Source organism: Motacilla alba, chromosome 3 (assembly GCF_015832195.1).
Source record: "Motacilla alba alba isolate MOTALB_02 chromosome 3, Motacilla_alba_V1.0_pri, whole genome shotgun sequence".
NCBI classification, from domain to species: Eukaryota; Metazoa; Chordata; class Aves; order Passeriformes; family Motacillidae; genus Motacilla; species Motacilla alba.
In genome coordinates this window covers 27,002,429-27,021,927 of record NC_052018.1, presented here as the reverse complement: position 1 = coordinate 27,021,927, position 19,499 = coordinate 27,002,429, and the positions used below count along the sequence as shown (strand labels likewise).

Below are 19,499 nucleotides of genomic sequence, written 5' to 3'. Positions count from 1 at the left end.
TTGCCAGGGAAGACCTGACCTGCCCCTTTCCCCACATAGGTGCCTGAAATGTTTCAAGCCAGCAATCTCCACCAGCTCTGGACTAAGCTGGCTCTGAAGGTCTCCCGAAGAATCTTGTTTGCCTTCAGCAATGCCCTGAGAAGCTGCATATCTGGTGGTCCATCACAAGTTTCCAGCCTCTCCTGTCTCAATAGCCCACCCATGCAGCCTACCTGCAGGGTTGTGGCCTCTGGCCCTTTCTATTTCTGGCTCAGCTTCTTCTCCACATGTGTTTGTGCAAAATTCTGCCTGATGGCAGCAGCTGCCTTGTCTGTCCTTACAACTCCCTCACCAGACAACACAGAGCGGCTGCCAGAGCCCACAGAGAGACCTCACCACAAGCAGCAAGGAGGGGGAGGGAACTGTGCATCACATGGCAGCCAAAGGCATGGCCATCCATTGGTTTTGCCATTGGAGTGGCAGGGCACTGGGTCCTGCCAGCCAGGCTCACAGGAGGTGCCGGCAGGGCTGGATATCCAGTGTGGTGGGCCAGCAGCACACTCTGGCTGAGGAAGCCATGGCAGTTTGTATGGAGGAAGCTGACAAGCTGTCCCAGGGGAGGCACTGCTCCTTGCCTGCTGTTGGTGTAAACCTGGGACATGGACACCCATTGGAAGTCATCAGCTGGGCTCAAAGGGTCTGCAAACAGTCCTGTGAACAGTCCTTGCTCTGACTTTCTTGCCTTGCTTTTCTAATTTTTTTTTCTTTCGGCATTATGCGGTTTTAAACAAACATAAGTGGTTTTTATGACCACAGTTTTATGCTGTTAAGAAATGTGTTCCTTCTTAATAAAAATAAATAAAAGTTCAAATAGAAAATTAATTGTTATGATTTTTCATTACAGGTCCTTTCCATAGGTAGTATTGCCCTCTATTTGAATGTTGTAAGATAGTTCTAATTAAAAGAATAACAAAAGATGTGAAATATATATCCATGAAAAAGAGCAGACCAATAGCTTGAATGGGAGGATTTTGTTCCCAGGTGTAACATAACAAAAAGAATAGCAGAAGAAAGAAGAAGAGCATTATTATAATTCTCTTTGTGCCTGAGTCCATGCAAACTGCAGGGGGTACATTTTACATAGAAATACATGGAGACAAAAGCTCAATCACCAGGAGCACATGCTCATGAACATATAAAAAGTTTTTATTACCTCTCTCTACCTGCCTTTATAAACGAAGACTGAAAATTGTGTAGCTCTCAAAAATTTTTTAAATTTGCAGACCTCCATTCTGAAGCTGATACAGCTGGTACTCATTGGAATAAAGAAAACCAGTAGGGAGTGGCAAGAGTTAATGAAGCTTGCCTGTCAGCTGGGTTTCAGACCTGGCTGTGTATCTGCTTACTATTACAGCTGAATCTCAAATTTTTTAACATTCAGACATTAATATGAAGTCTAATAAACACAAAACCATGGAGAGCCAGATGTACGCAGGGGAGCAAGCTAAAGCTGGGAGGATTTTTTTTAGACCAAAGGGCTTGTCTGCTTCTTAAGGAAAGCAAGTCTTAGGCATTCTTAGAGAAAGATAAGATACGGTTTCAATTTTTCTTTTTTTTTGTTCTAAAGGCTTGGGGGATGAGTCCTCTCCGTTAGGACAAAAAGCAATCTAGGATGCCAACTCCAGAGGTCAAATGAAAATACTGCATCTAAGTGCAGTAGAAGGATTATAAGCAAAGCTTATGTTCTATAAAAAGAAATTGTGTACTGTTACAAACAATGTGAGAATCTTAATAAGTAAAACTACACCAGGGGTTTATGTTAATAGCTGTTGTGGGAGGGTATGTAGCCTGTTTGTTATTGAAGTAGTATTTTTATGGATTTTACAGAAACCTGGAGCTTGCTAAATATTCTTCAGTGCTCTCTCTCATTAACTCTTTCCATATTTGTGGACAAGAGCAGCAATTTTACTGCAGATGATTTGTTTAAGAAGTTTTCTGTTTAGCAGCATGAATGTATTTCCCAGAAGAGGCCAAACTGGCCTCAAATCTCTGGACTAGTGGAGTGTATTGTCTTGCAAGGAATCATCACATGTTGCCCATGAAGATGAAAATAAATAGATTTTGGTCAGAATAAAGCAGGAAGTTTTGTCTGCAGTGCTCTGTGCTTGCTACAATTACATATAGAAAGCTAAGGGTCTGTGCCACTAGCTTGTGCTACTTTGGTCTTCCTTGAATTTTAGGTGATAATTCAGTCTGACCTCAGTTATCAGAGTTAAATTACAATTTCACGAATCGTGAATAAACTGTTCCCGCAGCTACCTTTTTTTTTTTTTCTGCTCATGATTACAGATTTTACTCTTCTGTGAGATCTATGGTCTCAAATGCCTTGTGTTAGCAAATCTCTGAAGAGTTGACATAGTTTTGACCCATTCTCACTTGTCAACTTTATTGTAGGCTGAACAATGTGGGAGAGAAGAACAATCCATCAATAAAAACAACCCACCTCCAAAATATTGGGAAGGTAGCAAAAGGATTTAGGACTGCAGGAAGGGGATGTTGTGTACAACTTTACTGTCTTTTAGCCAAGCTGATCTCTTAAAAGGATCAAGAAAAAGAGATGGTTAGATATCAGACTTTCAGGAGTGTGGGGATAACTGAGTGGTTCCTTGGGATAAACAAAATCTATTCAGGGGCAATTCAGGGCAAGCAGAATGAGAGAAAGATTTAGAGCTCAGTGGCTTGCTCAGGAAAGAAAACAAACAAGGGTTACGGATTGGCAGTAATTCTCAAAAGCCTTTTATTTGAGAAATTTTCCTGTCTCTAAAATGTAAAAATTTTTCTGTGCCTTTCTTTTTAATTTAATTTTCTGAAATTTACACCTACAGGCTTATAGTTCAAAAAAGAGTTTTTAGGATTAAATACACTTAAAATTGTAAAATCTCTTTTATTGCAGCACCAGTTATTGATTGGTATCACTTGGAATTTTTGGTCTATTTTACTCTGTGTTGTATGTATGCATATGTTAATGATTCTTATATAGTACTAAGAATTTCTTAAGAGCTTTGAGATTTTACTACAGTGACTCAGACTTAATAAATAGGTTTCTGCAAAGTTGTGAAAGGATAAAATTCAGCATACCCTTACGGTGATACACAAAAATTCAGCACCAACAGTTTTTGTTTTATCCTGGTATTATTTTTGTTTAGAATTTAATCATATATAGTGAGGTATTTGCTATTGGAGTTATCGTCACAAGAGATTAAAATTTTACCTATTTGGAAAATAAAAAGAGATCTGTGACCTTCGAAGATACTCTAAACTCCTGCAGAGATGATTGAGTGATCAAAGTGAAATGGAATAATTCAGTTATGTGTTGTGTATTGCACACAGGTTGATATTGTTGCACCAACATTTTTCACAAGATGTCTGAATTGTTAATATTCCTTTAAATTATTATCAGTTTCATGAAGCTGATCAAACAAATAATTGTGTGCTGTGAGACTAAAGCATATACCTGCTTCTACAAAAATCAAAATACTTAACTCCTCATGTTACAAGTATGGAAGAGCCATATTTTTCAGTCTTTACAAGCAGACAAATGTAGTGATCTCAGTACAAATACTGGCAAATGAAAAAAAACAAAGTGCAAGACTGCAGCTGTGTATGTGCAGGTGCCTATGTGCATGTCTCTTCCCTTGTAAACACACCATAAGGGAAATAAAAAGAAGGGGGAAAAATTAGGGAAAGTGAGCAATGAATGGGGAGGAGAGAAAAGGAAGGAAAAGGAAGGGAAGGGGAAGGGGAAGGGGAAGGGGAAGGGGAAGGGGAAGGGGAAGGGGAAGGGAAGGGAAGGGAAGGGAAGGGAAGGGAAGGGAAGGGAAGGGAAGGGAAGGGAAGGGAAGGGAAGGGAAGGGAAGGGAAGGGAAGGGAAGGGAAGGGAAGGGAAGGGAAGGGAAGGGAAGGGAAGGGAAGGGAAGGGAAGGGAAGGGAAGGGAAGGGGAAAAAATAGAGAAAAGGAGTGGGGAAAGGAATGATGAGAAGAAAGAAGGGGACAGGAAGAAATAAAAAATACAAAGAAGCCCCTTTTAAGTGTCACCTGGTGGGCTTGAAGCCATGTATTCACATACGTTATCTATTTAAATAATATTTGCATCTGCCTTTGCCAGGTATTGCACAGGCTGCTGAATGCTGTGAGGTTTATAGATAAATCAGGCAAGATGGATGTAGACCCAAGGGAAAATTTCATCTTTCACTCTAGCACCAGAAAAGATTCGATAAATTATTAAGATGCCAACTTCATAATTAGGTTGTAGAATGTCTTCCTCCCTTTAGGTACTGCGTAGTTTCTGTAAAGACTTCAAACCCATTTGTTCTTGCATCTAGGTTTGATGAAAACACCTAACTTTGAAGAAAATCTTGAGCCAAAGCTGCTAGATATGTACCAAGTCTTTCATCTTTGTGGCTAGTCTTTCAGGGATTGATCTATATGCTTGCTTAATATAATTTGACAAAAACCTTTATGTCTAGTTATATAAACTCTCAGTGTTAACCTTTGACAGAAGAAAACCAATATAATTTTTCAGATTCATTTATGAATCCTTGAAAGATGTAAACAATTATCCTATATCTTTGCTACCACTACCAGAATAAAAAAGCAGTGTGTGAAGAAGAAAAATGTCTTTATATTCTTACATGTCTCAAAATTCTATTCACAGATTTTAGTTATGCTCACTACTATGGCGATTCATACCTGGAATTTCAAGGCTTACATTTGAAAATACAAAATTTCATCCACCTGGAATTTAAGACCTATGATACTCATGGACTTCTTCTAAATATTGAACAGAACCCAGAAACAATACAACATTTTTTAATTCAACTTGTCATCAATAATGGTACTTTGCAGGTAAGGCATCAAAATCTTCCACTGAAGGAAAAGTAAATAAAAGTTGAATCTGTAAAAATTTTCATATTTTTTCATTTTCTTACTGTAGAAGATAGTAAATACAGCTACAGAGATTCTTGACATCTTCAGTATTTTAAGGAAGATAGTTGTCAGACTTGCTCTGTTTTGTCCAATTCTTGGCTAATATGGTCAATATGACTGACAAGAGTATACATTAAAACACAAAACCAAAAGATGTAGGTTTTATCTTTACATGTGGTACAAATTAAGTTGTTGTATTTTATACCTAAACTAAGTGAAATTCCTCACATGGAACTTCATTAAAATTGTCATAAGGAAGCCTTATGATATAGACATAGACATAGAAATGGAGTGAATTGTCATAGGAAAATTTACCATGTTAGGGAATAGAGTGTATCTTTTTTACCGTGTATCTATAAGAGGAAATCCTTGACTTCATCTATTATTTAAATCTCAGCTCCACAGGATCAGGAAAAAATTATTTGGCTTTTGTGGGCAGACTAACAAGGAATGTATTTGTTTATAAACTTTAAAGAGTAAAGTTTTTATCTTGGTACATCTTTACCTTCCACAAATTATTCCATCTTTTCTGAGGAAGAGGTAATACAAAAACTTTATTAAGAGTTAGGCAGATGCTAAAGAGGCTATAAAAAGATATTAAAAGAAAAGTTACTTTTCTCATAACTTATCTCCCATTTTCCTGCTAAAAGTTTCCCAAAGTACCTGTAATTATATTCTTTTGTAAGAACTGTGAAATGTCTGTTAGAAACAGCATTTTGTATTACATTTGCCTTCATGTTTAAAGACCATGACCATACTAAACAGATATATAAACTGAAGATAAATAGAAAAGAAAAAAATTTCCTTTTACTTTATTTTGTTATATTGTGATTTTTTTTGTCTTTTATTATATCGTGATTATCTTTGTCCAGAAAAAAAAGGTGAGATTATTCATGGGCATGAAGTTATCCAATGTTTAGAAAATGGTGATGGTTTTAAGTTCATTTTACTTGTATTCATGGTAAAGTAATGATGCAGAAAAATATTTTTCTAACATATCATAAGCACCATAAAATATGAAAGTACTTTAATTGACACAAATCTATTCAGAGATCCCAGTGTGCCATGTTAAAACTAATTGAATTCACTTAATCATTCACAAAGCTGGTCAATTAAATTTGGATTTAAAGCCCAATGAACAAATGGTTCTAAGCTCACAATCAAGCTGCAATTACAAGTAGACAAACCATGAAATCAAGTGCTTGTTCACATTAGTATAGGAAATTAAATGGTGCTCCAAAATGCTCAAGCCTGCACGCTACATTACATGTTTGGAAGTGTAAGGAAGCCATAAAATGTTAAGTAAAATTCACCCATGGCCAGTGTTAATTTCAGATGGGTTGCAGATGGTCGACTTCTTTGCAAATCAGACCCATAATATCTGATTTTACAATGCACAAAAATTAAAGCATTTTCATGCAGGTTGGGAAATGTATATATGTACTTGCAATTTCTGGTACAATAGGCTTCCTTATCCAGAACTTTTAATTTTCCTTGATACATGTTACATAATTCAGTTTTTTTTGAAAATATTTATCATTTTAAAATCCAGGTTTCAATGCCTGAAACTGTTTAATTATTAGAAATAATGTAATTAAAACCTTTTCCCACTCTGTAGTACCAGTATTTATGTGATGACGCAGCAGAAGTTAAAAACATCACTACCACTGCTAGAGTGGACGATGGACACTGGTACAGTGTACAGATTAGGTAAGTTTACTGTTTTCTCTTTTTATCATTGTTTCAAAGATCACATAGTTTGGACCATTAGTAAATCCCACAGATACTAGATCTGATTAACTATGATAATTGAACACATACGGTAAAATCATGTTATGGTAGTCTGGGCCACAACACATCTTGGAAAGAATGTTTAAAACTACAGTTGGACAGTTCTCATCACATCCCTGATGTATTTAGTGGAAATAAATTTATTCTTATTGAAATAATTTACTGTAGCAAACATAAACATTCAGTCAGGGAAGATGCTGGATGCTGCACAGTAACTCCAAGCTACTCAGTCCAGGAAATAGTTGAATTTCCAACAATGAGAGTGTGACTTATAGAAAAATCTTGGAAAATAAATAGATAGGCAGAAGCAGCACCATGACTTTCATTGCTGTCACTGACTTGCAACTCGTAATAAGATATATTATTCCTGTAAAAGTAACAATATGTGCAACTGAAGGAGAATAAAATGAAAAGAAAATGAGGTAGGAAAATGAGGTAGGTAGTAGGCTTTCCATGGTTTTTGTACATAGATGTATCTAATGACCAAATATCTGTGCTCATAGAATCCACAGCCTTGGAAGTGAAAGTTCTGCTTTCACTTTATAGGAAAGTTAGGCCCTTGTGCGATCTCTGGGTGCCTAGTTCCTATTAGGTAGCTTAAAATAGGGCTAGTCATCTTGTCCAGCAAGAAGAAAGCAAGCTAGCTGTCTGCTTGTCTCTCAGGAGTAAGTTAGTCCTTAAAAAGTTTGTGGAGGAATGCAGAAGGAATACAAACCTTTTGCTGGAATAGGCCTTTTATAGCTATATCTGTACAAACATTGTTAAAGGAAGAACTTTTGCAGGGCAACAGTGTCCCCCCTTCCTTCCATGGGAAATATTGTGGGGTGTGTATCCATTATACTGTACCTTGCTGCCTCAGATGTGGCACTGAGTACTGAGTGAGGAGAACCAAAGTTTGTTTCTGCATTTCAATTACCATCACTATCATACTTTTTTTCCAGCAAGTTAAACCACACTCATGGTAAGATGGCTCAGTAACATACACAAAGTAATGCAAGGACCAAATGCCAGTAATCCACTGTGGTTGTGCTTATCACCCAAAAAGGAGCACCATAAAACAAGCCATGCTAATGGAAGCTAAAGCAAGTGTAAGCTCCTGTGTGACCAGGAAGAAATCACAGTATCTTGATGACACTGATAAAAGTGAGATTCTCTAAAATCTAATAACATATGGAGTTCTGGTTATTTCCTGGTTATGACTCCCTCTCCATATCAAAATAGAGAAATTAAATTGGAAAATAGTTTTCAGAGAAGACATATAAAGATGATAAAATCATTAAGCAGCTTCTATATGAATAGAGACTAAATACTCAAGTACTCTGCAAGCCCATTAAATACAAGAGAGGATACCAAAGAAGACAAATCCCAAGTGAAATAGAAAGGGGATGAATGCAGACATAAAATTTCTAGTTACTTAGATAGTTGAAATCCATTATAATTCAATTGTTATTCCTTTGTTGTTCATTTTCAGAAAGATTTAAGATCCAGAAAATAGCAAAAGTATGAATACCTGAACCCTCAGTAATGTGGAATGGAACTCTCTACAGTGCCTTTCCCCTGGCACTGAAGCATTCAAACTGCAATGTCACTGTCATCCCTCAGAGATGCACTAATTACTATGATGGGAATATACTTATTCTATGCATTTTCCCCCTACTCCATCAAGCAGAAAAAAAGCTTGAATCTCTAAATCAGCCCATGACAATAGCCCATTACAAAAGAAAACCAACCTAATCTCTATATTTTGTTTTTCTTTTTGAGCATGAAAAGAAAGGAACTTTCTTTCATTTGCAGGAAATTATTTAAGGACAGATCAGGAAATGGGCCACACTTACTTTTCTGGCTGAAAAAGAAGGCATGCATACCGTTTATGAGATTCAGGCTAGTTACAAAGAAATTAATAATTAGTAATTCTACTCACTTTAGAAGAGTGGAAATAGCTCTGGAAACAGTTGTTTTAAGATGACGTTCTGCCGATGACTCCAAGCTGTGTGCGAGTGTTGGTTCACTGGAGGGTAAGAAAGCTGTTCAGAAGGATCTGGGCAGACTGAATCAATGGGTCAAGGCCAGTTGTGTGAGGCTTATGAGAAGTGGCTGAGAGAGCTGGGGCCATCTGGCTGGGAGAAAAAGAGGAAATGGCCTCAAGTTGCACCAGGGGAGGTTTAGGTTGGATGTTTGGAAAAAAATCTTCACAGAAATGATTTTAAAACACTAAAATAAGCTGTACAGGGAAGTGGCTGAGTCACCATCACTGGAGATATTTAAAAATCATGTAGACATGGCAGTTAGAGCTAGGGTTATTGCTGGATAGACTTGGCAGTGCTGGTTTAACTGTTGAACTTGATGGATTTAAAGATCTTTTCCAACCTAAACAACTCTGTGATTCTATGATTCTAAGATTCAAAATATTAGTGATGTACATGTCAGAAATATTTGGAGTTGCTTCTCACTGTCATCTCATGCATTTTCACATATGCTTGAATTAATTATAAAATATATATCCTGTAAATATATGCTTTACATTTTTTCCTTTATTGACAATGAAATATATATTGTTGATAGTTAAATTTGATAGAGTCAGTCTTGAAATATGAGTTAATTGTTTTATAAAGTTAACATTTCATTTCACCCACTGCAGTGTAGTACAACATAAGAAAACTTAAAATAACTTTGGTGAAAAATTACTGTGACTTATTCAGCAACTTTCTAGAGGCTTGCAAATATTTAATCTTCTCAGAACTGATTTTCAGTGAGATAAATATGTTAAGTTTTGAACAATGGTATCTGGGAAACCAGTGAAGTTAAATGGAATGTAGGAGATACTGTATATTGTAACATAGCAGGTATGCACACAGGATTTTCTTTGTTGTGCATATGTTAAGCATTAGGAAACAGACATTGTGGATAATAAAAATGATTTTTTGAAAGAAAATGCTAATTTTAATTATTTAATGTTATCTTAATTGTTTGGAGCCCTTTTGATGTAGTCCTCTGATGGAAAGGATTTTGTCTTTTCAATTTTGGAAAAGCAGTGCATTTCAGCTACTGAAGATAAGCCATCTTCAAAGAGCATGATGCCTCTACACTATCATATTAAATGAAAGTAGACTTAAAAACAGTGACTGCTGTTTAATACAAGTTTTAGTTCAGTGAAAATTACATAGTTATAGTATCTTCCTTTTCTCCTTACAGGAGAACATTTTACTGCTTCCTTTATCCCACAGAAATAATTCCTCATGTGAATAAAATAAATGACACACCATCTAATGTTTGCAAATAAATGTGCATATTTCTGTCAAACAATGTCCTTTATCCAGTTCTCATGGTTCACCATGATATTCATGCTAAAAGAAAAGTAGCAGCATTGCAGAAGTACATTTTCCCTGATGATGGAATATTGTGACTACAAAACTGTAATTGTTTAATAAATTTTGGTACAATATAAGGACTGTATTTGCTTCAAAATCTGGGATATCTTGGATAATTTGGGTTAGGATATAACTTTTTGCATCAGATTAGTCTAATTTATGGCATTGGTTGCTAAAACCAACACGTTGCCAAGGTTTGCCTCAGAGCAGTGCCTGAGAGATTCATTTCATGCGTAAACTACTGTGGTTGTGTACTAAGCCTGTTAATGAAACTTCATTGCAGCTGCTTCGCCCACATTTCTGACTATTGTTTTGGTTTTCTTAAGAATGTTACCAGGGAAGTGAGTGAGCTACAGTGAAAAATTGATATGAGCAATATGCCACAGGGATTGGATTACTGCAGGATATTGTGAAGAGAAGAAAATGTTAGACTCAAACACTAGAAGGTTTACATGTTTGGTTTTGTGGTGAAGATACAGTTTTCTTACTGGCAATGCAAGGGATGTTTGACCACAGTCTTCTCATTCCAGCCTTTATAAAACTGCCTCCATTAAGTGCTTTAAGCTTTTTCTTCTTCAATCTTTGTCATCAAAACAAGTTGACAAAATAATATGTATTGCAAAAACAAACCAAATTGCATCAGCAATATTAGAAATTTTCCTTTTCTTGCCCCAGTATTCTCTATTTTAGTACAGATACAAATAGTTTCCTCAATTATATAAAAATATTGTATATAATTGAGATCTCAGATTATAATTGTCAATTGCTTTAACAAATTTATCCACTTATAAATTGATTAGGCAATAGATGTCATGACTATAACTTCATGCTTTAATATGAGTCTATCCTCTTCAAATTTTTTTTAATTGCCTGAGATCATTCGAATTAAAATCTGGTGTTGTGCTGCATCTCAAGTTGACTGAAAAATCTGGCAATTGCTTTTCAAAGAGTGTTTTATTCCTTTACTTTAACTTCTATTGTTTTTAATTTGAGCTTTGCACTAGTAACCTTTAGGACTTTTAGGGACTGATTGTCGTGCTTTTGAGATGTAAAAGTTTTCTGATTCCTCTAGTCAGAAAACGGTCTTTATAATCATGCCAAAATGCAACATATGCTCATTCAGGAGCTTTTATATTGCTTGGTTATGACAGCTTTTTATGAGGGTCTGAGATAATCCATACAGTAAAAAGTATCCTGTATTTATTATCCTTCACAACATGCTACAAACCTCATATTTTCCCTAGGGCTTTTAGGCAGGTAAGATAAGCAAATGATAGATAAAGTGGGTAGCAAATCCTGCAGATGCTTCTCTGTTTTGTTTTTCTTTGGTTCTTTTTATTTCACTTTTATTGTAAATTCCTATTTTTATCACAAAGGTGCAGAACTTTGACCTTCATTTTTAGTATGACAGCATAGGGTAAAGAAGTCACTCACCTGTTGTTTCGTGTACCATGAAAATGTCATGTACTTTACTTAATGAAAACATGCTTAATGGTCCATATCCTCAAAAAATAGTGTAAGTCAAAAGATCTTATTAGCAATTGCTGCTGTTTAGTTAGAGAACTGTATTCAATATTTATAAAATGCAGTGAGAAATATATTCTTGATATAAAATAGCTTCAGGGTCTTAATTTTCTTCACGTCTCCCAGCAGAGCTGTCAATGGATTTGCATTAGCTGCAAGAAGTTTAAGTACTTGGATACAGCAGGGTTTAGCCTGTTTTCTATTTGTTACCAATACAAAAGATTTAGGAAGTTGCTGGACCTCTCAACTAGCCATTGACAGAGTCCTCACAAACATACTTCTTAGCCACAGTTGTGTTGGTCTTTTTTTTCAGTCCCTCCTAAAGTGCCTTGTGTAAAACTAGGGGTGAATGAAATACATGTGCTGACTTATCTAATAATTTCTAATTTTTATATGGTCTGAAACTTTTCCCAGATCAGTGGAGCTTACTTGGAAGAAGTACAGTTTTTATACTCTGTTCAATTCATTTATGATGTCTTAACACTGGTAATAAAATTATATTTGTATTTTCTTAAATTCACTGTATGTTAAGTCCTAAGTAGGTTATATCTGCTACTTAATGTCCAATATACATTGCAGAAATTCCAAGTCACTGAAAACAAATGGGTTTTAGAATATAATTTAGAAATACAGGGATTTTCATTTAATATGGAATGAAAATAATTAAAACATTGGAAATATTGATACTGATGTCAGGACCTGGATTTGTAAAGTGGAAAAGAGGAATGACTTGATCATGAAGTGTGAAGAAAACTGGAAGGATTCTTTTTTTCATTTTGGTTTGGGGATTTTGGACAAAGATAAAGAAATTTAATGTGGAATACATATGGTAACTATCACACAGATGAGCGAAAAAAATGAACAATATCCCCAAAAAGGGTATTATTAAATACTTGTGAAAGGAAAAAGATACTAACTTTGTAACAGCATAGGTTGACTATTGGCACAAGTAGCTCAAAAGGTGGACAAATAATTTCTGGGGGCTGAAGATTTCTGTTACACGGTGACACTATTACTGTCCGCTAGCAGAGCATAACAGTGCCACAGAAATGGTAATGCTAGATGGAAGCAACAGAATCAAAGGAAATTCTGATTTATGAACTGTGAAACTGAAGCCAGTAAGAATCAAAAAACACTAAATAGAGGAAAAGTTTTGAAATCTTTCTAGTCAGAACGTGTGTTTTCCTGTTCATTCTGCTAATGTGCACAGTATATTTAGAGAGAGTTAATTTGATTTTAATCCTTTCATAGATTAGTAGAGGAGGAACCAAGCCAATAATATTCCCTCCTGTGACTAACATTTTTTTTTTTTTTTACTTTATCTCATAAATACTTTATAATTTAATGCACTTTAATGTATCTTTCTATTTGGGAGCTAGGGTTGCTTAGCTGGAAGAAAAGGAGGTTCAGGAGACACCATGTTACTCTCTATAAATACCTGAAAGGAGGTTGTAGCCAGGTGGAGGTCAGTACCTTCTCCCGGGTAACAAGATGAGAGGAAATGGCCTCAAGTTGCACCAGGGGAAGTTTAAGTTGGATATTATGAAAAAAATTTCCCCAAAGTATGGGTTGTTAAGCATTGGAAAAGGCTGCCCAAAGAAGTGTGACCTTCACTGGAAGTATTTTTTTAAAATTTAGAGGTTTCACATAGGGACATGGATTAGTGATGAACTTTGCAATATTAGGTTAATGGTTTGACTGGTAACCTTAGAGGTCTTTTCCAACCTTAATTATTGGATTATTCTGTGATAGTGCTCCCTTTTTAATTACTTAAAGCACTGTGAAAATAATGACTCTGTGAATGCTAGAGAACAATAACAGCATCTCACTAAAAAATACAGATAATAAAACTGATCTGTACATAGGTTGGTCTATACATATGCTGAATAGGAGAATGCATTTACTATATCTGCTGCTGAACAATTATTAAGGAAAGAGACCGTCCATGAATTTATATTTATCCAGTTTCCTCTGTGAATAAAGATAGATTTCTGTAGCTGAAGATCATTTTTGTGCACAAATACCAGAAATAAGTTTCAATTACAGTGTATCACTGCAGTCATATTCTATTAATCCTAGATATTTTTAAAATACCAGTTAGGCTGATTTTTTTTTTTTTTAAAGAGAACTTCTTAAGCTTCAATAGTAGAACTACTGTACCACAACAACACTAATGGTTCTACTATTCTTTGGAGTGTTTTTATTGTGAAAAACAAAAGTATATTTTTATTTTAGATTCAGGAATTATTTGATTTTTTTTTCATTACTAGAAAATGCCTTTCTTTGTCTATCTTTATCACAAAAAGCAAAGAAACAACTTGCCTCTCTTACTGACTGCTGCATATCACCAAATGCCATATCTGTTAGAGATACTGTCTAAACAATTTATGTATTTGCTGGAGGCTTTTCCTCAGGACATGTCTTCAGCTGGTTGTCTGTTTTATAGTATTTAAATCCTGTTCTATCCCATGTGATGTATACAATAGTTCTTACCTCTATTGTTCACATTATTAATTTCACAAAACATTCAAAATTTTCTTACCAGAATAATTCAAATTGCTATTTTTAAAAATAAAGTAATAATATTGTCAGCTGACTTTTTAAATACATTATAAATATTTTTCCTTATAAAAAGTAATAGAATGTACCAGTATCCCATTTCTGAATGGATTTTGGTTTTAGGAAAGCAGACATAACATATATAATGCACACAATCTAGTATTTCCTTTTATACACTTAAATGCACTGAGGACTTTGATTTTGTAATCAAAGTGATTTTAAGAACTCAGGTTTTCACAAGCTATGTATTTTATACAATATATGCATATTAATAAGGAGTAAATATACTAGCTATGATAAAGGAAGCTTAATGGAGAAAAAACAGCATAAGTTTTAAAAAATATTTTATAGAACTTCTTTTTCTCTCTATGGATGAAAGTATATCGTGATTTAAAAATAGCAGCATAAGGTAAGATAAGCTACCATTTTTATGTAAGTTAAAATTCCAAACATTTCTTGGGTTTAAATTTTCAGGCCAGAAGGGAACATTATTTGACCACCAAGGGACCACTAGTTTGACCACTTCTATATCTTAAATGATCAATATTTTGTTTGAGGTCTATGAAAAATATATACTTCATTTAAATCAAGGCCTTCTAATAAATATTTTCCTAAGATACACTTTACTGTGGTCATCTCTTCCTAAACCCACAGCATTGGTGGGCAGTTTATGTATACAGATCATTCTGTCTGGCAAACTCCAGCCAGTACTTCAGTAAAAAGCTGAAAATAAAAAGTGGGTAAAGATTCCCTTCTGACCCTGCTAACCCTGTGTATCAGGTATTGAGGGAATGCTCAGGACTGAGCCAGCAGTGCAGACATATAAGAGGTGTAATTCACTCTCAAACTCAAAGATCTTTTTGTCTGCTAGATACCCTTTCACTGCTCTGTTATTTGAGACATGTCCAGAAAATGGAGAAATGAAAATAATTAGATGGTTCTGTAGTGGGAGAAAAATGCTTATAGGCACTGCATATTGCATCCAGAAACCTGAAGAAATACTTTTTTTTTTTTTTGAAGTCATTCTACTGCAGCAGATATGAGGCAGCATGAGTATTTGAAAGATGATGCAAGCAATCCTTTTCTCCTCTGAATACAGCGGGATATGCAAAGAACAGGACTCGCAGTGTAGCAGTCTTGTTTACTGAGACAGTGCTGTGTGAATTCTGTACACTGTAACTCCTATTTAGCAAGAAGGAAGCTGGCTTTCTACTTTATCCCACATGAATCCCTTTCAGTCAGAGTTATCTGGAGGCAGAGAGACTGCACCTCTTCTGAAAGCAAATAAGCTTTTTTTCCCCTAAAGGGCAGGATGGAGCTTGCAGAGAGTCTGCAGCAACAGCCCAGACAGAAAATCCTGAAAAAAAGACAAAGGAGAGACAAAAGAAGGAGATTTTGTTTAGAACCAATTATATGTAGTAGAAAATTTATTTCACGTTAGAGAATAAATTTACTTTCAAGGATTTTATTTAATCACACTTATTGCTACATTTTCATTATTAAAAAAAATCTTTTAAGAATCTGGTTGTCTTGTGTACTAAATAAAGTCTATCCTTAAAGAGAAGGCTCATGACTTTTTGGATAAGTTACTCTAACAAAAGGGAGACAATTCAGAATGCCCGAATGTTAAAGGGAAACTTTTGATCTCAAAAGTCTTGGTTGTTTTTTCCACGTTTAAACCATTTTCTTCTTCTTCTTTTCTTTGGCTGCTGACCCATGTTTCCAGGGCTCATATTAGGGACCTTAGGCCTAAGGTGCCATTCAAACCACACCTGTAATTATACAAGATTCCAGTGAGATTATCCAGGCTCCACTATATCTACTGTACATATTCACAGCTTTCCACTAACTTCAGAGTTTCTTTAAAATGTTGGCTTGAAGTTTGCCTTCTTAACATTATCAATTTAACTTTGTTTCAGAAACAAAATTTCTGTCAGCAAACGATCATGGGGTTATACTGATGATGCTAGAGGATGATAAGCCTTTTGAACTGTGCAGGAAAGATCTTGGTCCTGCATTGCCAGACATGGCAGAACACCTTTTGCTTTTCTAAGTCACTACAGCAATTACTTTATTCATTCAGTAAGAACTAAGATTCCACAGAGAAAGGAATTGTGGAAATGGATAAAACCTAGAAATTATGTCAGAGAAACTTGGCTTTAATATTTTTTGTATCTTGAATTTAGTTTCTATAAATTGAGAATAGTGAAAGAAGACTTTCTGCTTACATAGCTGTCTGAGTACAGGAAAAAAACCCTACCTTGCACTGATCAAGTCTTCTACTAAAAAAAGTTTAAAACTTATGTGACTTTTTTTCATCTAAGTAATTTTATTTTATTTTGCATCAATGGAATGTTAAAAAAAAATCCTAATTGAAATCAAAACCCATTATGAAATCAAAATTTAAGATGTTGCACAAGTTTTTTAATTTTCCAGACTGGCTATTTTTCACAAACTTCTTATGAATCAACAGAGAATAAGCCTTTTCCTTGTAATATCATTGACTGCAATGGATTTAACTATACTAAATTGATTGTAATAACAGTTAATAGTGATTTAATACCACCAATTATTTTGATACAAACTGTTGTTTTACAGCCTCTTTAAGATAAAAGCTTACTTAGTCATGCTACATCTTGCGTATAAATCACATTCTACACATTCTCAGAACTCTACCTTAAAGCAGACACTCATTAAAATTTAGAATCATGCAAGCGACGAATCTCTTGTGTATTGTGAAGTTTTCTTCCTCAGGTTGTTTAATTTAAAAAAATGCTAGAAATGGTTCTGTCATAGCTCCTTTATTTTGCTTTGGATCTCAAAAAAGATCATTAGTATCCCTTATAAGAATTAAAATTTTCTGCATTATCTTCTGAAGCAGCTTTGCAGGGACAGAAACATAAAACCAGTAAAACAGGACTCTGATAACAGGCCAATAACAATACATCAGGCTTTGTTCTGAATTAATTTCTAAGGAACACCAAAGGGTACTTATGTATACTAAAAATGGGTTTAGTGTTCTGTGGCTGCTTTGGCCACAGGACATAAGCATAGAACTTGTTTTAAGGAGAAAATTATAGGGTATAGAGATCAGAAATAATATTGGCCAGCAGAGCTGATAAAAATATGAATTCCCACAATGTAACTATATTTTAATTAAAAACAGTTTGTAAGATTCATTTAAAATTACTGTGTTGCAAGTCTAAATCCAACTCTAAACTTCCTGCTGTCTGAATACTTAAATACAGTGCTCTCATTTGAGCCAAACTTTTCCCTAAGTGACACATCTGCCTCAACTTTAAATAAGTGCATACAGTTTTCAAAGTTTAATTTCTGTAAGTAGTATCTGTGGTTGGTATGATGTGAGTAACAAGAAACCAGAAGTAGGAAACTGCAAAGACAGAAAGGGCCAGAGGCATAGATAGTTGGTTTTTCTTTAGCTATAGCTATAGTAGTAAATTTAACTAAAATCTGAAGGCTGGTCTCTGGACTGAGACCAACTGGCAAGTCTGAGGTCATGTCTATAAAAACTTTTATGGTAGAATAGTTTGGTAAAGTGAGTTTGAAATTATTCCTGAATTGCGCTAACCAGTGAATTTTGTATGTTTCCAAATCAAAGATAACATGTGACTTCCATAGTAACTGTAACAGAAACAGTGATGACTTTGTAAAAATATGGATGATTCCATGTCAGGATTTGAACTCAAGTTGTGGGCTTTAGCGTAGTAGTGTAAGTGTAATTTCTGAGAAAAGAAAAGGGGATACTATATTTATTTATTTATTTATTTATTAGAATATGAAGCGAAGTTCATTTCCTTCATTTCTTGTGTTATTAGAGAAATTTGCATCATTAGCTTCATTGTTCCTATTTGTTTAGTTAAATCACAGTAAGACCAGACCAAGAAATCAGCTTCAGGCTCAGGAATATGCCATCAAAGAAATGAGAATAAATATGATGTTGACTAATGGGTTTATCTACAACATGGAAATGTGTGTTACCTGCTGTCTCAGTAGGGCAAAGTCAGCACAACAGATGAGAGCATTGTAAAATTATGAATTTTACTGCAGAGTGAAAATGTAATGACTGTGAGTGAACTGGTATATATTCTATCTAGATAAATCCACTGCAGGTAATAAGAGATTCTGTCCTATTCTGTAACTGTTATTAGTATGGAATTTCTGGGGTTTTCTTTGCTGAAGGAAGGTGTCTTAGGATTGTAGAATTGTAGGGTATTTTGGGCCAAAAAGGGCTTCAGGAGGTCTTTAGCCCAACATCCTGCTCAAAGCAGGGCCAGCCAAGGTCATTACAGGTTGCTCAGTGCTTTATTCAGTCAGATTTTGTAAACCTACAACACTGAAACCTGCAAAACTTTCTGAGTAGAGGAGTCCACATGATCTATTCCTAAAGTTGCCTCAAACACCCTTGAAAAGCCATAAAGATTTCAAAACCCAGTGCTAGGTAAAAAAATGATCCAACCTTTTAAATGTGCATTAAGAAAAAGTTTCTCTTGATTGTAGTGACAGTAGGTTTATTATTTTGTCAAAATTTTACAAAAATAAACATTCTACTTCAAGGAACAGTTTGAGTATGAAACCAGAAAATGTAAACCTCCAGCTACTGAGTGAAAAACGAGTTGTCTTTTTTAAGCTAATAAATCTAATTAAAGTAAAATATTTTCTCAGCTTTAATAAACAATTGTCTTTAATACAATTTGGGAAATTATGGATTATTTGTTTTAAGATATATTTTAATAAAACTACTTCTGGTGGTTCACAACTCATATTTGGTATAGATATTTTAAACATCTTGTTGCTTTTGTATAGTAGACTGAATGCTAATATTATAACCTAAACAATTCAATGGTATTAGTGAATTATTTATTGTTGTATAGCATGGCCACATTCAAGTGAAATTTTTAGAGAAAGGTGAACTTTCAATCTTTTTTCTAGAACAAAAGATTTCCCTTTTCCATCAGAAAAAACAGGTAAAAGAATTTTTATTCCCAGCAAGGCTGCAGAGCATGACTGACCCAATACTTTTTCTGAACATCCCCCTTTCCCTCCTCCTCTTCTACCATTTGTTTTGTTACTTTTTTACCATTTTATGATAATCCTAAAAATGCCTTTTAATCATCACTGAAAAATGTCAGAAGGTAAAGACATTATGTAAATGGACTTGGATTTCATACAGGCATTGCCATGTTTAGGGACTGTTATATCAATAGTTATCCAATTATTGTCTGACCTTTCCATCGTTCTAACCTGCGAGGCATTGAGCAATGGGTTTAGTA

The 19,499-nt window shown here is 35.0% G+C and overlaps 1 protein-coding gene across 4 annotated transcripts in view; it reads left to right on the top strand.

Moving 5' to 3' along the window:
• Positions 1 to 19,499, top strand: part of EYS (eyes shut homolog) — a 789,226-nt gene that overhangs the window by 517,711 nt on the left and 252,016 nt on the right. For all 4 annotated transcript variants that reach the window (XM_038131819.1, XM_038131820.1, XM_038131818.1 and 1 more), the window contains 2 exons: positions 4,695 to 4,885; positions 6,585 to 6,676. In XM_038131819.1, coding sequence (XP_037987747.1) covers positions 4,695 to 4,885; positions 6,585 to 6,676 — 283 coding nt within the window. The remainder of the gene's footprint in view (positions 1 to 4,694; positions 4,886 to 6,584; positions 6,677 to 19,499) is intronic.